Source organism: Trichomonas vaginalis (genome assembly GCF_026262505.1).
Source record: "Trichomonas vaginalis G3 chromosome Unknown ctg_114, whole genome shotgun sequence".
Taxonomy (NCBI): Eukaryota; Parabasalia; order Trichomonadida; family Trichomonadidae; genus Trichomonas; species Trichomonas vaginalis.
Window position 1 is genome coordinate 176372 of NW_026529201.1, and position 15849 is coordinate 192220.

At 35.1% G+C, this 15849-nt stretch overlaps 4 protein-coding genes and 4 pseudogenes across 8 annotated transcripts, besides 2 other annotated features; 7 read left to right on the plus strand and 1 right to left on the minus strand.

The window, feature by feature from the left end:
• Window positions 1-720: part of a mobile genetic element that runs on past the window's edge.
• A 345-nt stretch (window positions 721-1065) lies between these two features.
• TVAGG3_1075340 (uncharacterized protein) lies at window positions 1066-2220 on the plus strand (the record flags this gene model as incomplete). The annotated part of the gene is made up of 1 exon (XM_001323079.1): window positions 1087-2202. The coding sequence occupies one exon, from the start codon at window positions 1087-1089 to the stop codon at window positions 2200-2202; it is 1116 nt and encodes a 371-aa protein (XP_001323114.1).
• A 418-nt stretch (window positions 2221-2638) lies between these two features.
• TVAGG3_1075350 (spectrin binding) lies at window positions 2639-5197 on the plus strand (the record flags this gene model as incomplete). Its single annotated transcript, XM_001323080.1, has 1 exon — window positions 2639-5197. One exon carries the CDS (start codon window positions 2639-2641, stop codon window positions 5195-5197), a length of 2559 nt encoding a protein of 852 aa, XP_001323115.1.
• A 201-nt stretch (window positions 5198-5398) lies between these two features.
• On the plus strand, window positions 5399-6662 carry TVAGG3_1075360 (glycine-rich protein family; the record flags this gene model as incomplete). Its single annotated transcript, XM_001323081.1, has 1 exon — window positions 5523-6641. The coding sequence occupies one exon, from the start codon at window positions 5523-5525 to the stop codon at window positions 6639-6641; it is 1119 nt and encodes a 372-aa protein (XP_001323116.1).
• Window positions 6663-6854: 192 nt separating this feature from the next.
• Window positions 6855-7635, minus strand: TVAGG3_1075370 (uncharacterized protein; the record flags this gene model as incomplete). Its single annotated transcript, XM_001323082.1, has 1 exon — window positions 7050-7406. One exon carries the CDS (start codon window positions 7404-7406, stop codon window positions 7050-7052), a length of 357 nt encoding a protein of 118 aa, XP_001323117.1.
• A 246-nt stretch (window positions 7636-7881) lies between these two features.
• TVAGG3_1075380 lies at window positions 7882-8271 on the plus strand (annotated as a pseudogene). Its single transcript has one exon. A coding segment is annotated over exon 1 (390 nt).
• A 1137-nt stretch (window positions 8272-9408) lies between these two features.
• TVAGG3_1075390 lies at window positions 9409-10092 on the plus strand (annotated as a pseudogene). The gene has a single exon. A coding segment is annotated over exon 1 (684 nt).
• Window positions 10093-10236: 144 nt separating this feature from the next.
• Window positions 10237-15849: part of a mobile genetic element that runs on past the window's edge.
• Window positions 11304-11902, plus strand: TVAGG3_1075410 (annotated as a pseudogene). The gene has a single exon. A coding segment is annotated over exon 1 (599 nt).
• On the plus strand, window positions 14724-15601 carry TVAGG3_1075420 (annotated as a pseudogene). The gene has a single exon. A coding segment is annotated over exon 1 (878 nt).

The window sequence follows — 15849 nt, forward strand, 5'->3', positions numbered from 1 at the left end:
GAAATTCGCTTTAATGCCATTACATCCTAATATTGTGATGCATGTAGTTTATATTTATTGAGGCTAATGCCGGAATATCGTGCATTTTATAAAAAATTCAAAGAATTGACAATTGGATAGCACAAATTTAATTCTCTAGACAAAGTATTATTGTTTATATATTTAAAGCATTATCCTTCGTTTTGAAATGTTGGCCAAAAATTTTCGTGTTATTTTTTGTGTTTCAGCATAAATTATGTATTGACTTATGAAAGATAAGCATTTTATTCATTATCATAAAGATATACCAAAACAAATTGATAAAATTTTAAAAAATGTGTATTTTAGTGGGTATTATTCTGGCCAATGCCCATTTTTAAACGATTTAATATTGACCATATCAATAGCCGACTCAATGTAAAAATTTAGATATTATTTTTTTCATTATTCAAACTTTGATAAATTTTAGTATAATGAATGATTTTGTTTCGTGTATGATACAGAAATGAAAAGCTTGATTAATATCATTTTGCATTTTTTCAAGAATGTTAGAGTACATCTACATTAAAAAATCGGATTCGAATTGCGATACTGCATCAAATTGTTGCACATCTGATAAGGATCTCAAAAGAGTAAAGTTAATTTTTTTGTGTTTTTTTAAGTTTTGGGCCTTAGTAAAAACACCATCTTGAGCAATATTTTTGGGACGACGATAGGCCTTATTTGGCCTTACAGTGGACCCTTAAACAGTACATTTACTTGTGATCAGATGAGAATTACTCAAACAGGATTGAATTCAAGAAATGTTAACTTCTTTGGTATATATCTGCTATTGATATATTCAGCTCGCTTTATTATGGTAATGGCTGCATGCTTCAAACGAATAGCGAAAATTATTATTATTTATTTTTAATGATGAATCTTCTTGAATCGTTTATGGCAATAACAATTTAAGATTAAACATTGATTTATGTAACATATTTTTCAAATTGAATTTTAAATATTTGAATTTTCGCTCTGATTATTGATGTAATTTGATTTCCATCTGTGAGGTATTCTAGACGAGAGAAATAGAACGTAATTTCTAAATTTGATAATTCGAAAAATATGGAAATAACGTACAATTTCATCGTTAGTGTATTATCTATGGCGCGACGTTACAAGAATCAAGCAAATAAGAGCCAAATCGTATTTGATATAAGCGGTGGAGATACTTCAATGCAAACAATGTATTTAAGTACTATTCCTAAGCCGCAAAATATAGTTAGGTCCGCCGGTCAAAACTATTCATTAAGAACTGACGATATCGAAGGTGCAAAACCAAGTCCACTACCAAAACCACACAAAACTGATTTATACTATCCTGACGATATTCCAGGAACTAAATCTAAATCAAACATCGTTCACGATAAACCGCCAACTAATTTACTCAAATTAGATGATATTGATGGCGCCACACCTGCTATCAAAAGGAGTTTACCTCATTCTCAAAGACACGTTAATCCCGTTGATCCAGACTACAAACTTCCTGAACCAGCAATGCCAGATGAACCACCGCCAAAGTTCGTATATAATGGTTTTGATTATGGTGATGTCGAAGGTTCTCATCCTAAATCATACAAAACTGACAAACCACCTCGCGATACATTCAAGTTAGATGATATTCCAGGAGCTCAACCTAAAACTATGATCAAAAAATTCAACGGTGACCGTTCTCTTAACGTTAAAGATATTAACGAAGATGGAATTTTCAAAACAAGAAGAAATACAAACCCACTTTTCCCCGATTACTATTACGATGGTCAAACATACCCTCGTGATTTTGGTATCCAGTCTTCCAACTACAAAACTCGCCATGATCATCTTGATCTTAGCCTTAAGACCGATGATATCAACGGTGCTGTTGCGGATTCAAGTACTGCTAAACTTCGTTCGTTCCGTCCACCCGAGAATAAGGATGAAGATGATTATGGAAAACCAGCACCAGTTCTAATGGTTCCTTCAATGAATAAGGCCACACTTGAGCTTGAGAAGAAGCGTGCAATTGACCAGAAGCATGGAGAAGTCATCAGAAAATTCGAAAACAGACATCTGATTTCTGCTGCAATGTGCGCTGATCCAGCTCAAGGATCATTAAAACAACAACGCCAAGCTAACCAGTATTCTAGGAATCCTAAGCAAGTCACATTTACTGTTACAGATGCCGATTGCAATCCAGTATAATTTGTTCTATAAAAAAACTCTCTAAATATTTGATTGTTTATTTTGAATTTGGCTAGTTTTTAAAGGAGGATGCAAAATGCATAATAAAGATAAAAAAAAATCAATATCAGAAATATTCCCAAAAAAATTATGGTTATCACACTTTAAATATGCTTAATCAAAAAAATCAAATCGTCTATTCCATGTGTACAAAAAAAATATTGAATAGACTATGTTTTTTCTGCTGATTACAATCTCAGTAATGTGTGCATTCTACACTGTACACATTATTTTACCTGTTTCAAGGGCAATGAATAAGTCACTCACTTGCCCAAATGAAAATGAATTTTTGAGAACATTTTTTGACTAAACGAATTCTCTTCATTTTCAACTAACAAATATATTTTACATGATGTTTTTTACTAGTGGAATTTGAATAACCCTAGATTTAAAAAAAATGAAGAACACAAACGAAGACTTCTTTGAATTTTCCGAAAAGCTTACTGATGAAATTGCCAGTGAAACCATAAAGCTGAGTTCAATAGAACCTTTCTTCCCTCAATACGGAGAAGAGTTATGTCAATTAATCGATTATAATACTTACATTAAACCATCGAATATCAAGAAGATAGCACAATTTATTCTTAAATTAAAGAAATCCAATGTTCAAAGTATTCAAGAGCTTGTTCCCCGAAAAATAAATTCAGGTTTATTACTTCGTGAGTTATATTTGCTAGGTGCTATATCCGAAAAAGATATAAGAGATAAATGCGAGAGCGATGATAGACTTTATTTCTATTTCTTACCAGAACTCGGTCTATCGGATGATATTTCTCCAAAAACTTCTTCAAAATTCAAGAGTATCATATCGAACCTTGAATCATACAAACAAGATGATTGGAAATTATACAAAGAGCTTCTCCAAAATGGCTTTTCTACAGATTCTGTCGGTTATCTGATCAAAAACGATAAACTTCCTCAATTACAGAGTATGATTGAATCAGGAGCACTCCAAGCAAACGGCACAGTTGATATTTCTCCATTTGAAATCAACAATTTACCAAATAAATACTCATTAACCGACAAGAAGTCTTTAATTGCTCTTGCAGCCAGATGTGGCTCCACAAAAGTCTTCAAATACTTGTCCACTAAGGTTCAAGTCATTCCTATTGAGTTACTTCCAGAATCAGCTTTTTCAAAGAGCACAGACATCATTAACGAGCTCATTGATATGAAAGAAGATCTTTGGGAGGTATATCTTCAATCTTCCATCGAATTCCACTATTCCATGATGTATCAATTTTTTGAAAGAATTACTGCATATCATCCAACGAGCGAATTCTGTTTAAACCACTTCAACTACTCTGTATTCAGGAAATACGTCAAAAGCGAGTTCGATAAGTCAGAACTCCCACTTTTACACATTGCTTGCATGCTCGGCCAATTATCTATCGTCCGCTATTTGGTCGAAGTCAAACTCCATAGTATTACAGAGAAAGAACCAAAAGAAGACAAAACGCCACTTCATTTCGCATGCCAATATGGATTTATCCAAATTGCAAGGTATCTTGTTGAAAAAGGTGCTGACAAAAACGCGAAATGTCGTGGAGGATACACTCCTTTGCTTTTAGCTGTTTCTTTCAGACATATCAACATCGCGCTCTATCTAATAATGATGGAAGCACCTGTTTCCGTCAAAACAAACGCTGGAAGAAATGTTTATCATTGCATGGCAAAAAGTGGAAGTACTGAATTTTTGAAACATCTTGATGGCATCAATTATTCGCCAAACGAATGTGATAACAAAGGATTTACACCTTTGCACATCGCTATTTCTGAAAACAACTTCAAGTTCTGCCAGGTTTTCATCAATGAATTGAAAGTTGATGTCAAATGCGTAACAAAACAAAACCAAAATTGTTTACATTTGGCGGTTAAAACAGGCAATGCGAATATGATCAAATATTTCATGGCATTCGATTACGATATGAACATGAAGGACAAAGATGGTAAAACTGTTCTTCATTATGCAGTAAAATTTGCAAATAATCCAGAAATTGTTGAATTACTTATCAAAAAAGGTTGCAATGTTAATGAAACTGATAATGATGGAAGAACATGTGGATATGATTGTTCAAAGTCATCAGAAGATGTCTTGAAAGTATTGTTGGATAACAATCTAAATATCGAACTGAAACCTAAAGATGGAAACTCTCTTTTGAGACATTTCATCGATTTGAAATCTCATAAACAAGTGAGATTAGTCATGATGAAGAATCCTGATTTGGATATAAAAGGAACTGATGGAATAAGTGATTTAGATATGTTGAAGAAACAATTTAAAGACAGATTTGTTTCTGAAGCATTAAAGATAAGGGATGATATGATCTCTGAGAAACTTCTTAGCCAGAAATCAATGTCAGGACCAATCGATATCATTGAAATGAAATTACCTGATTCAAGTTTCGCAACTCCAAAGAAACCGGAAATGCAAATTGTCAAATCTGAAAATTATTCAAATATTTCGATTACTGATATCGGTGTCAAAAGTAAAAGAACAATTATGAAGAAAATACACACAATGTCTCTGGCTGATTATGCTCCGGGAACTACTGTTAATTACGTTGAAGAAATCAAGAAATTGGAAGTTGTAAATATTTCAAGAACTCCGGCAAAAATTGTCAGAGGAAATACTGAAATTGATGTTCAAGACGCTGAAGGAAAGACTTTACTCCATATTGCAGCAAGTCAAGGACATTTGGTCGGCGTCAATTACCTGATTGGAAAGAAATGTAATGTTAGCGTTACCGATAATCAAGGAAAAACTGCTCTTCATTATGCAGCAATGGGCGGATACAACGATATCTGCAAAGCTTTGATGGATGCTGGAGCAGACAACAAAGTGCAAGACAAAAACGGTAAAACACCACTTGATTACGCAATGGAAAGAATTAATGTCGGTCTCGTCAAATTGCTTAACAATACAGCACCATCTGCTGTTGAAACTTCTAAATAAACTGTTTACTAAACATATTTTTGTTAAAACTTATGATTGATATCATTTTTATAACTTTCTTTTTGTATGATTACCCAAAAAGTAATGATTGCACATAACTTAATTGTATAAGTTAGGTTATTACGTTTAATACGATAATCTTCATATGGAATATTTCATAACAGTGTTGTAATGTTGTTCGTATATGTATTATTAGATGTGCAAAATTCAAAACTCCGTGAAATAGTGTATTTTTTATGAATGAAGAAGAGATTGATCTTAATTGGGCCAGACCTCAATAGTCCAATCAAACAAATGATAGTGCGTTCGTTAGTGTTAGCATTATATGATCAAGTATTCTCTGTATGATTCCAAAAAGGATGGAATCAGAACAAAATCTCCACTCCCTGTTTCGATTCATGAGAACAAATACGTTTTTGACTACCCTTGCGAGGATTCTTCTTCGTGTACAGACTACTCGATTGGCCTACCACCAGGTTTGTACAAGTTTGAATTGTACGGTGCCTCCGGAGGGAGCTACACCGGCAAAGTTTCCACATATCACTACCCCACAGGCGAATGTATGCCGGACGACATCGTAAAACTGTTCAACGGAAATACTTCCTGCCTCGACTCTTTTGATTACGGCGGTGCCGGTGGCTATGTCAGTGGTTTGATCAATATCAAACACTTCACACAAGCATATGCCACGATCGGCGGTGTCGGAAAAGATCTAATAAATTCTTACTGCTCCACAGCCCAAAACTGCTATCTCAAGAAAAATATGGTCCCTGGCGGATATGGTGGTGGTGGAAGCTCTGGTGGATATTACAAGGGATCTGCCAGTGGTGGTGGCCAAACTTCCGTCCAATTTTTAAAAAATACCCTCTACCATCGAGTGATCGTGAGCGGTGCTGGTGGAGGGGCTGACGACTATCGAGAAAATGATGGGAGAGGTGGCTCTGGCGGCGGCCTCGTCGCACAAGGTTGGTGGGCTAATTCAGTCTACAATGACCAATATTTAGCGAATTCCTCTTTTGGATTTACATTTGGGACTGGAGAAGCCGCACAACTTGAAAAATCGAAGCACCCCAACGGAAATCAGACTATTTCGTCTGGTTCCGATAAATGCGGCGGTGGAGGTGGTTGGTTTGGCGGATTCTCGAGTAATTATAATAACGGAGGTTGTGGTGGTGGTAGTTCATGGGTTTTGACTAAAGATGCATATATCCCACAAGACTTGATCGAATCTCGTGATGAATTTTATGAGATTATCGACTCAAATCGATACAACTTTGACACTAATTCTGAATATTTGTTTTCAGAAGTCCAACACGTTCCTGGTATCTGGCAAGGCAACGGTCGTCTTATCATCACATATCTTCAAACTAACTTGATTAACAGTTGTTTCTTAAGACCTAACCAAATGACTTTTCTTCTTTCATATTTCATCTTAATGAGTTAAATAAACATTTTTTAAGTTATAAAAAGTAATTTTACTAACTTTTGAAATTCAAATACCAAATGAACTTTTTTTTACGTATTGTCTTTGTGATTGTCTTAGACGCAAATATGAAATGCAATAAAACAAAACATAAGACAAAAGTAAGTTTCAGATAATATTTGGTAAAATTCTTAGAAATCTTCCTTTAATAAAGGAGCAAAAAGGAAAATGTTCAAACTTATGATCCTGTATCTGTCATTGTAGGTTAGCCTCATACTGGGTAATATTTAAAACAATTGGTTTGTAGGTCAGAATCATCAAGAATCTGCATTATTAAAGGTACATCGGAACAAATGAGTTTGTGCTGGTAGTAGAAGGTAAAGTTAAACAATGCAAAGTCCTAAAATAGTCTTAAGTCGTTTAATAACATCACGCTGCAACATTGTTGCTATCGTATGAGGATGAGTTTTGGTGTGCCGAGTGTGCAATGTTTTGTTCAATATATGATGTTTTCTGTCTGATTCTATTTATTCTTTCAATGATCTCGTATCTTTCATCCTGAAGGGTTTTATTGTGATCTAATTCTAATTTATACCTATTTAAAAGTTCGTCGTACATTTTCTTAAGCTGACTAGTAGTTTGCCTCTGCATTTGATTTCGTTGAATTAATTTTTTGAGATTTAGAGATGAATTGCTATCATACGATGTGATAAATCCGCTTTGGCATCGCTTCTGTGGAGAATTAAGCATTTTCAAAGCTTTTGAAGTTGATAACGGATGAAACATTTTAAATTGATTGGTGGTTTTCAGAATTTGGATTTAATTTGTGAAGCTCTCAAATTAATGTCAGGACAAATCACATATAATATTTTTGCATACTCATTCATGATTTATGAAATAAAAGCAAATTTAAAAAAAAAAAAGGTAGTGGGGCTTCCAGGGGCTGCGCCCCTTCTAGCCCCTAAGAAAGTTTGCCCAAGACCCAAGAGGAGGACCGAACCCCAGCCGACCAGCCGGTGACTTTTTTGTAGAGCACTCAAAATAGTATAACTTTGTCCGGACAAGTAAGGGTCTATCGTCGCTACAGGAAAAGTTACGGGCGTTCCAAGGAAGTATACTTTGAGAAGCTTTTTCCCCTTATAGAATGAGATAGGACGGTTATTTTACAAAACTGACAACACTTTGACCGAGTAGTTTTTTGTGCTGAACAAAAAGTGTCATATAAACATCTGTCAAAAACCGTTTTTTAACTTCACTTAAAATGCCACGTAAGCTACGTAAGAATATACGTAAGAGGAAGGGAGCATTGAAACATCCAATAGTAAAACTGACACCACAACAACAGTTGCAACAACAAATGATGAATGACCCCACTATGTTGCAACAAATGTCAAGCAACCCTATGCTTTTAAGCCGAGTTATTGGTGCACAGAGTGGAGGTTTAAGAGCGGCACTTTTAGCGAAAATGGCAGGCTATGGTGGAGCTGCAGACGGAACAGCTTATAACCCTCAAAGTCAAATGAATTTGAGTTCACTCAAAAATCAAATAACAGATGTCAAAAAGTCAAACATAGACATACAGAAACAAATAAGTGAAAACGAAAAGAAACTAGAATATGACAGACACACAAAGAAACTCAATGAGTTAAACGTAGAGAAAAAGAAGAAAGAAGAACAACTGAAAGAACTAAGTACAGAGGAATATGCAAAAAAAGTGTCAGAAAAAGCAGCAGAAGTAGCAAAAATGGAACAAGATGTTATAAATTTGAAAAACCATACTACTCAATATAAAGTACTGAAAGATGAAGAAATAAAACAAAAAGCCCTGAAGACATATATGGATAGCGATGAGTATAAAAAAGAAGTTGAAGCAAATGTAAAGGCAGAAAAACTTTTACAGTTGCAAAACCAAACCGTACAGTATGAAAACTTAGCACAAGAAAGTAAAAATAACGACGCAGCCATGCAAAAGGCAATGAAAAGCGCAGAATATATAAAAGCTAATAATGACTGGTTAGATGCCCAAGCCAACGCTAAAGCAGCCCAACTTATAGGGTCAATAAGGACAAAAATACAAGCGGATGAAGACAGTTCAAATGAAGCTTTAATGAATGCTGACTTTAAGAACGCCTTCGAAGCTCTTCATAGTAAGGTGAAACTAGTGAACGACTTCTCATCTGGAAAGAAACTGAAGTCTGAAGGTTTCGACAACGAGTTAAGAGAAGTAGCACAAAATATGACGAAAATAACAGATGCAGCAACGAGACAGGCAGTTCAAAGTGCCTATGACGCCGTTAGAGCAACTGTTGTGGAAAGTCAAGAAAAAGAGTTACAACAGACCAAAACAGACCTAGTAAATGCTTTCTTAAAAACGAAAAGTCAGGTAGGACATTATGCTGCAGATGGAACATATGTGCCAGCTGGTGGAACTTATATACCACCAAACCCTCCAAGAGAAGCACCTGCACCAGGACTACCTAAAACATTTACATCGTCACATGGACACAGACACAGGCATGCACCAAAACCAACACAACAACCAACAGTTCAAAACCCTGCACAACAACCAACAGTTCAAAATCCAGCACAACAACAACAACCAAAACCAACAGTTCAAAACCCTGCACCACAACCAAAACCAGCACAACAACCACCTCCACAACCAGCACAGCAACCAACAGTTCAAAATCCAACACAACAACCAACAGTTCAAAACCCTGCACAACAACCACAAACAGAGCAAGGACATAAAAGAAGTAGAGAACAAGGAAACCAAGAATTCTTAAAAATGCTTAAGGAAAATTATGGTTACCCAGATACTCTTGACTTTAGTGACAGATATAAAGAAGCTATTAGAAAGTTCAAGGAAGGAAATACTGACCCGAACCTATTTAGCTTTATGGTTCAGCACCAAATGGGATATAATTTCAAACCTGGAAAATACAAGCTCGCTAAGGGATATGATTTAATAGCATATCATCCAAATGACATGGATGAATTTACTCCGAGATATTTGGTGTCAGAGATAAATGATAATTCAACTATCTTCATGAAACGCGTAAAAAATAGAGACGGAACGAAAGAAGAAAGGGTTATGAATGCGGATGGCTTAAATAGGGAACTTGTTAAAAACGGTCTCGGAATATATGAAATGCCAGCAGATGAGGTACAAGAAACTCCACAGGAAGAAGTTCAGATACAACCAGACATGGAAGAAATAGTTCAGCAACAACAGCTAGAAGAGCCAGAAGGAAACGAACAAGTCCCTCCTTTGGAAACTAACTTCACAGAACTAGATGAAGATTTGGAACAGCCGAAAAATCTTGACCCTCAACAAGAGTATGCGGAGAATATGGAATCTTTCCAAGAGTCTAAGAAAAATTCGGCTGACATAGTAGAAGAATATCGAAAAATGTTCGCCGACATACAAAAGACTCCAACATCAGATGAAAATATTCAGCATAGAATGGAAGAACTGAAAGAAAGTGTACGCAAATACAACAATCCTTTTTACTTACGACCATATAACGTTCAATCTTTGGCTGAACTCGGTGAAAATAAAAGGTTAAATTTCACCAAAACATATAGAAATGAAACATTGTTTAAAGTTCATTCAGAACCTAACCAATATGGAAACAAACCTACTTTTGTTTCTGCAGACTATGGAACTACAATGAGATGGGGTCATAAAGCTAATCCGGATAGGTGGTTCATAAACTTACAACCACAATTCCAAGAAGTTGTAGACGCAATGGAAGTGAATGGTGAACCAGATATAGCTGGTATTTTCAGCGCGGCTTTAATGCCATTGAAAGATATGAAACATGCAGATATTTTGAACCAGTCTGAAATGAACATGGCTGAAGGAAATATAACACCTGACGTTCTAGAACATTTATCTCAAAGAACTACACAGAACCATAGAGATGGTATATTTGGTGAAGAGTTTAGAAAGAAAGTTAGGGAGAGAGAAGGAAGAGAACCTATTGTACATGACCTTGCAAACGAAAGTTTGCAAAATGTCATAAAAACTTACTTTGCAGACAATGAACTGAGAAGGGATGAATATTTAAGAAAACTCAAATGGACAGTACCAAATGAAATGTTAGTATTGAAAAACATGTTCCTTGACAAAATAAAACCAACTACAGAAATAAATGACGCAAGCCTGAAACGTTGGGTAAAAGCTTTCCCATTCACAAAAGATATTATTGGTTACATGGAAGAAAACCAGAATGGCTACAAAAACATATATTTGGAAACGAGCTTATTCCATATGGACAAGCTCTGTTGAAGAGCTTGAACCGGAAACTCAGGAAAGAGTCATGCAAACAATAAGCGAAGACTCAAATACAAACTATGACAAAATCTTTCTAGGATATAGGTTACCTGAGATGGGCGACCAGAGCCCAAAGGCAAAAAGGACATGGGAAATTTACAACATACTAGGTAAACATGAGGCAAAGATGCAACAACTTGAAGCAGAGGGCAAGTTACCAAAAGCGACACCAAAGAAGAAGAGTAGAACAAAGTGAAAATAGTGAAGAAGTAACTTCATCTAGTGAAAGTAGTGGCAATGAAGGAAAAAGAAGAGTTAAAAACTCAGTCAGGAAGAAAGTAAAGCTTGGTACGAAACAATTATGACAAATAAATCCAACTATTCTATATTTTTACCCATATGAAATGTACGCCGCTCAGAATATAACGCCAACAGTTTTGGATGCCATGAACGGAAATGTTTCCGAATGGTATAACGAATGCGACAATGCCATTAGAAGGTCAGAAATAGTTCCTGGAACTTACGAATATACAACTGCTGTTTCTTATGGAAACGTAGGTGAGTTTGGAGAAGGTTCTTCAACAACAGTAGATATTGCTTGCGACAGGTTTCATATTATTTCTATTGACAACTCATTCTTATACGTGGAACAAGACATTGAAATAAAACCTTCTGCCAAGTTGTCTGACAAGAAAGGTTGCAATGGAATTTTCTATGTCGGATACCAATATGCTCCAGAAGTTTTCATGGGATATAAGATATATTCTAACTCTGACTTAGTTCAAACAGTAACATGGGCAAACTATGAATGGTTCGCTTTGAGAAACTCAGTACAACCACAAGCTAGAGAACAAACAGACCAGTATGCAAATATTGAGAAAATAAGAAGACTTGACCCTAACGTTCCAGGAGTTTATGTTAACCTTTCTGGACAAACTGCAGCAGCAGTAACCAAAGTAAAACTGAAACTTAGAGTTCCTTTGTCATCTTTCCTCATCTTCAGGTTTTTAAGATACTTGCCAAACTGGGCAGGAAAAATTTCTATCGAACTTACTCCAAGCAAAAATAACTTAGTCATTGCACCAACACAAGACCCATTCACTATTACAGACGTAAAGGGAACAAATCAAACGTCATTCGCCGAATTTTGCAAAGACAAAGTTGACTTAGACTTTGGTTTCTCAAACTTCAAACAATGAAGTAAACTATTATTTCAATGCTGCTGGAACTGCTTGGGACCCAGTTAAGTTTACATGCGAAAAGTTTGAATGCAAGAGAATAGAAAGCAGACTTGCAGTCTATATGTTGGACCCAGATATTTCAAATGCTTTAGCTGCCAAATATATTGCAGTTCCACTTATGTTCCCTATACACCAAATATCTGTCAAAGACTTTGCAGGTGAAGTTGGAAACCAAAGTGCTGACCCAGGTGCAAGAACAGATATTGCTTTAACAACTGCAATGAAACATGCAGATACTATGTTTGTACTGTTCAGACGAACTATAAATGACTATTCTTGTTTCTACAACCCTGGTATTAAATATCATATAAACATAGATGGCAAATATTATCCAAGAGAAGAATATTCTACAGTTGAGGATATGAGGTCATACAACTTGACATTAGATGCTATGAACTTTAACAAAACTTCACAACAACCATTAACCCTGAAATGCAAAGTTCTATTATGCATATGTGAAAGTATGGACTCATACAGGAGGTCAAAAAACTCAATATACAAATGGAGACCGTTCAAACTTTTGGCTTGGCATTCCATTTGCTGACTCAGAAGACTTTATGGTGGTATTTCAACTGTTGGTACAGTTCAAATACAATATACTGGTGACAGAGACGGTCCAGATGAACTGAGAGCAAAGAAGTTTACAAAACCAATAGCACTTTTCACGGAAGATGCTCTTTTGAAGATTCGTTCGATGAAACCTGCTGGGGCTCCTCAGATTGGCATAACGACAGCTTCCATCGAGCAGATTTTGGCAGCAGGTCAGTAAGTTGTTCTTGAACTGACTTCTCCCGTCAAATATTGACAGTACGCCAGTTTTGACATAATATTGTAAGATAAACTTACCTTTAGAAATATCTGTAAGTTTTGAAGTTATATTTTGTCTGCTTCAAGAACTTTCACCATTTCAGTTATACCAACTTTCTTTTGCTTTATGGAAATATTTTGGTTCAGCAAATATTGCTATTCTATAACATTTACCATTGTTTGTATAAAGAACTATTCTGTCAATGTATTTGTATTGTTTGTGTGTGTAAACTTTGTTCTGCTTCAATTCGAAGAGATACTCGAATACGTCCATCTTTTATTCTAAGTAAAATGTCATTTCCGAAAAATAGAAGCGTGAGTGTTTCAAAAGGTTTAATGGCGGTGGCAGATGTGAAGTTAAATTCACCAACTCAAACAAACAGTCAAAGTGTTATTGTCAATGTCAAAGACAGAGATTTGAAGTGGGGAAACCATACGAAGACGAAGATATAACAATTGTTCCTGTAAAAGAACAACCAACATATCCTGAAGTTAGCAGAGACTTAAGTTCTGTTGCAGATATTCGAAACGACTACCAACAACTGAAAGACAAACTTCAAACTCAGGAGAAGATTTGTCAAGCTTTAGGTATAATGTTAAACTTGTCGAACACAACCCTGTAAAATGAACTCATATGTCATTGCACCTCATGAAGTTTTGAAAGAACTATTGAAACTTTTGACAGAGGCAGACGATATAAACATCAAAGAAATAGAACCCGACATTAGTTGCTGTGGTGTTTCATATAATGTCATTGACAAGATATACGTTATGAAAGGAGGTGAAACGTTGAACTAAAGTATAGTTTCCCAGACGTCATAAAAATTTGACGACCACAACATTTCATTAAAGTTTATTTGCTAAGTAAAAATGTCAAAAACTTCTTGAAAGATGTTTGAAGAAAAATAATATAGACTTTATTTCATGTAAAGGACTTTACACACTTTTGAACGATATGAAAGACCCTGTTTTGTTTGTTGTGTAGACAAAGGAAAGTTCTATGTCACAAAATATTTGAACTTCTTAGACAGAGAACTTCAAGAAACGCCATGTGAAAGTTTAGATGAAGTTCTTCTCCACTTCAGAAAAACTTTTAAATATATATAAATGGCAGAAGATATAATGGTTTATACTATTACGACTAAAAACCCTGAGTCATATAATTCTATAACAACAAACTTACAAAGTCCTCAAGGACGGTATTGTAAACTAACTTTAAACACAATGACGACTAAAGCCTGTTTTGCTCTTTTGACACCAGAAGACTTTATTGTTGTGAATGGTAAAAAATACTCCTTTGAAGATACTTACTCAGATATACCACCAACAGTTTTGTTGACTTATTTAATACTTTAAAGGACGGGTGTAACATGTGCTGCAACTAGAGCAGGTTTCATTATGTTTGGATGTCCGACTGAGTTTACTATAAACGATATGAGCTATAATACAAAACTTATTTCTGGTTTTTACTACCAACAGTTTCCTATAACAGGAAAAGGTGTCATACAAGGAATGTCTATTCCATTGACATTAAGCACACCAATCTTATATATTGTTTCAAACTTAGGTTCAAAGTGTTATTCGAATGTCGACAGAAACTATTATGACCAAAAGATACTTATGCGTATAAACAATACTTCTCTGTGGTTTGCCTATTGTTCATTCGAATGCAGAATTTCAACCTTAGTGAACTCAAACACTTTGGCAAGTATAACGTTGACATTAGTTGACGCAAACTTTGTTCCTGTAAAACTTTTATGTCCTATGTATTTGTCAATGACGGCAGAAAGTTTCGAATTGGAAGATGCAACTGGTGAAAGTATTGTATTACAAGAACAACTTCAACAACAAATAGCTCAAGAACAACAAATGCAACAAATGCAACAACAAAGTCAAGAATAAAAAAATATTTTTTTTATTTTTATAAAAATGTACAGAATAGATGTTTCAGATTTTTATGACTTCCAAGCATTCAGAAATATGTGTCCATTTAGAGCTATAACAAAGCAGTCGAGAATTTGAAACGTTTAGTCATTTATGTCGACTCTGCCCCAGAATGTTATGTCATGAAAGAATGGGATGTAGTCTTTAACAAACCAAGAGCAACAATAGTGTCTGAACAAGAATGTAGACAGAAACTTAAGAAAATAAAAGTCGTACAAGTTGGCATGAAGATGTTAGATGCTTGGGATATCTTATTGTCAAAGTTAGAAGATTTTTCAGTTCGTGGTATAAAGTTTTATACACCTTCTCCAAACTTCTATTCTATCTTCACTGGATATAAATATGAAACAAGTAGAATGGAAAGAAAATATTATAGAAGCTTGGTTAGACCATGTCAAAGAAATTATATGCAATGGAAACGAAAAGGTTTATGAGTATATCTTATGTTGGTTTGCAAACATCTTACAACATCCAAGTGCTAAAAATGAAACTGCTCTCATTATAATTGGAAAAACAAGGAACTGGTAAGAACACATTCTTTACAGATATTTTGTGCAAACTGTTAGAGGGCTATTCGAACCCGAATATGACAAACTTAGAAAACATCTGTGGCAAGTTTAACTCCTCAATAGAGAATATGAAACTTATAGTTTGCAATGAACTTCAAAGTATAGATACAACAAAAGTTTTGAACTCAGATGCTTTGAAGAGTCTTATAACAGACAAAGTTGGAGTTGTTGAAAGAAAATATAAAGACCAAAGAGTTTGTGAAAATGTTGCAAACTTCAATTATGGTTTCAAACAATGCTGTTCCGATGAAGTTAGAAAGTTCTGACAGAAGATATGTAGTTGTCAGAACGTCAGAAGCTCATATGCAAGATACAGAATATTTTGACGACTTAGCAGAATGTTTGACATCTGACTTTTACAACCACTTGTTCTCAATATTTTATGACAT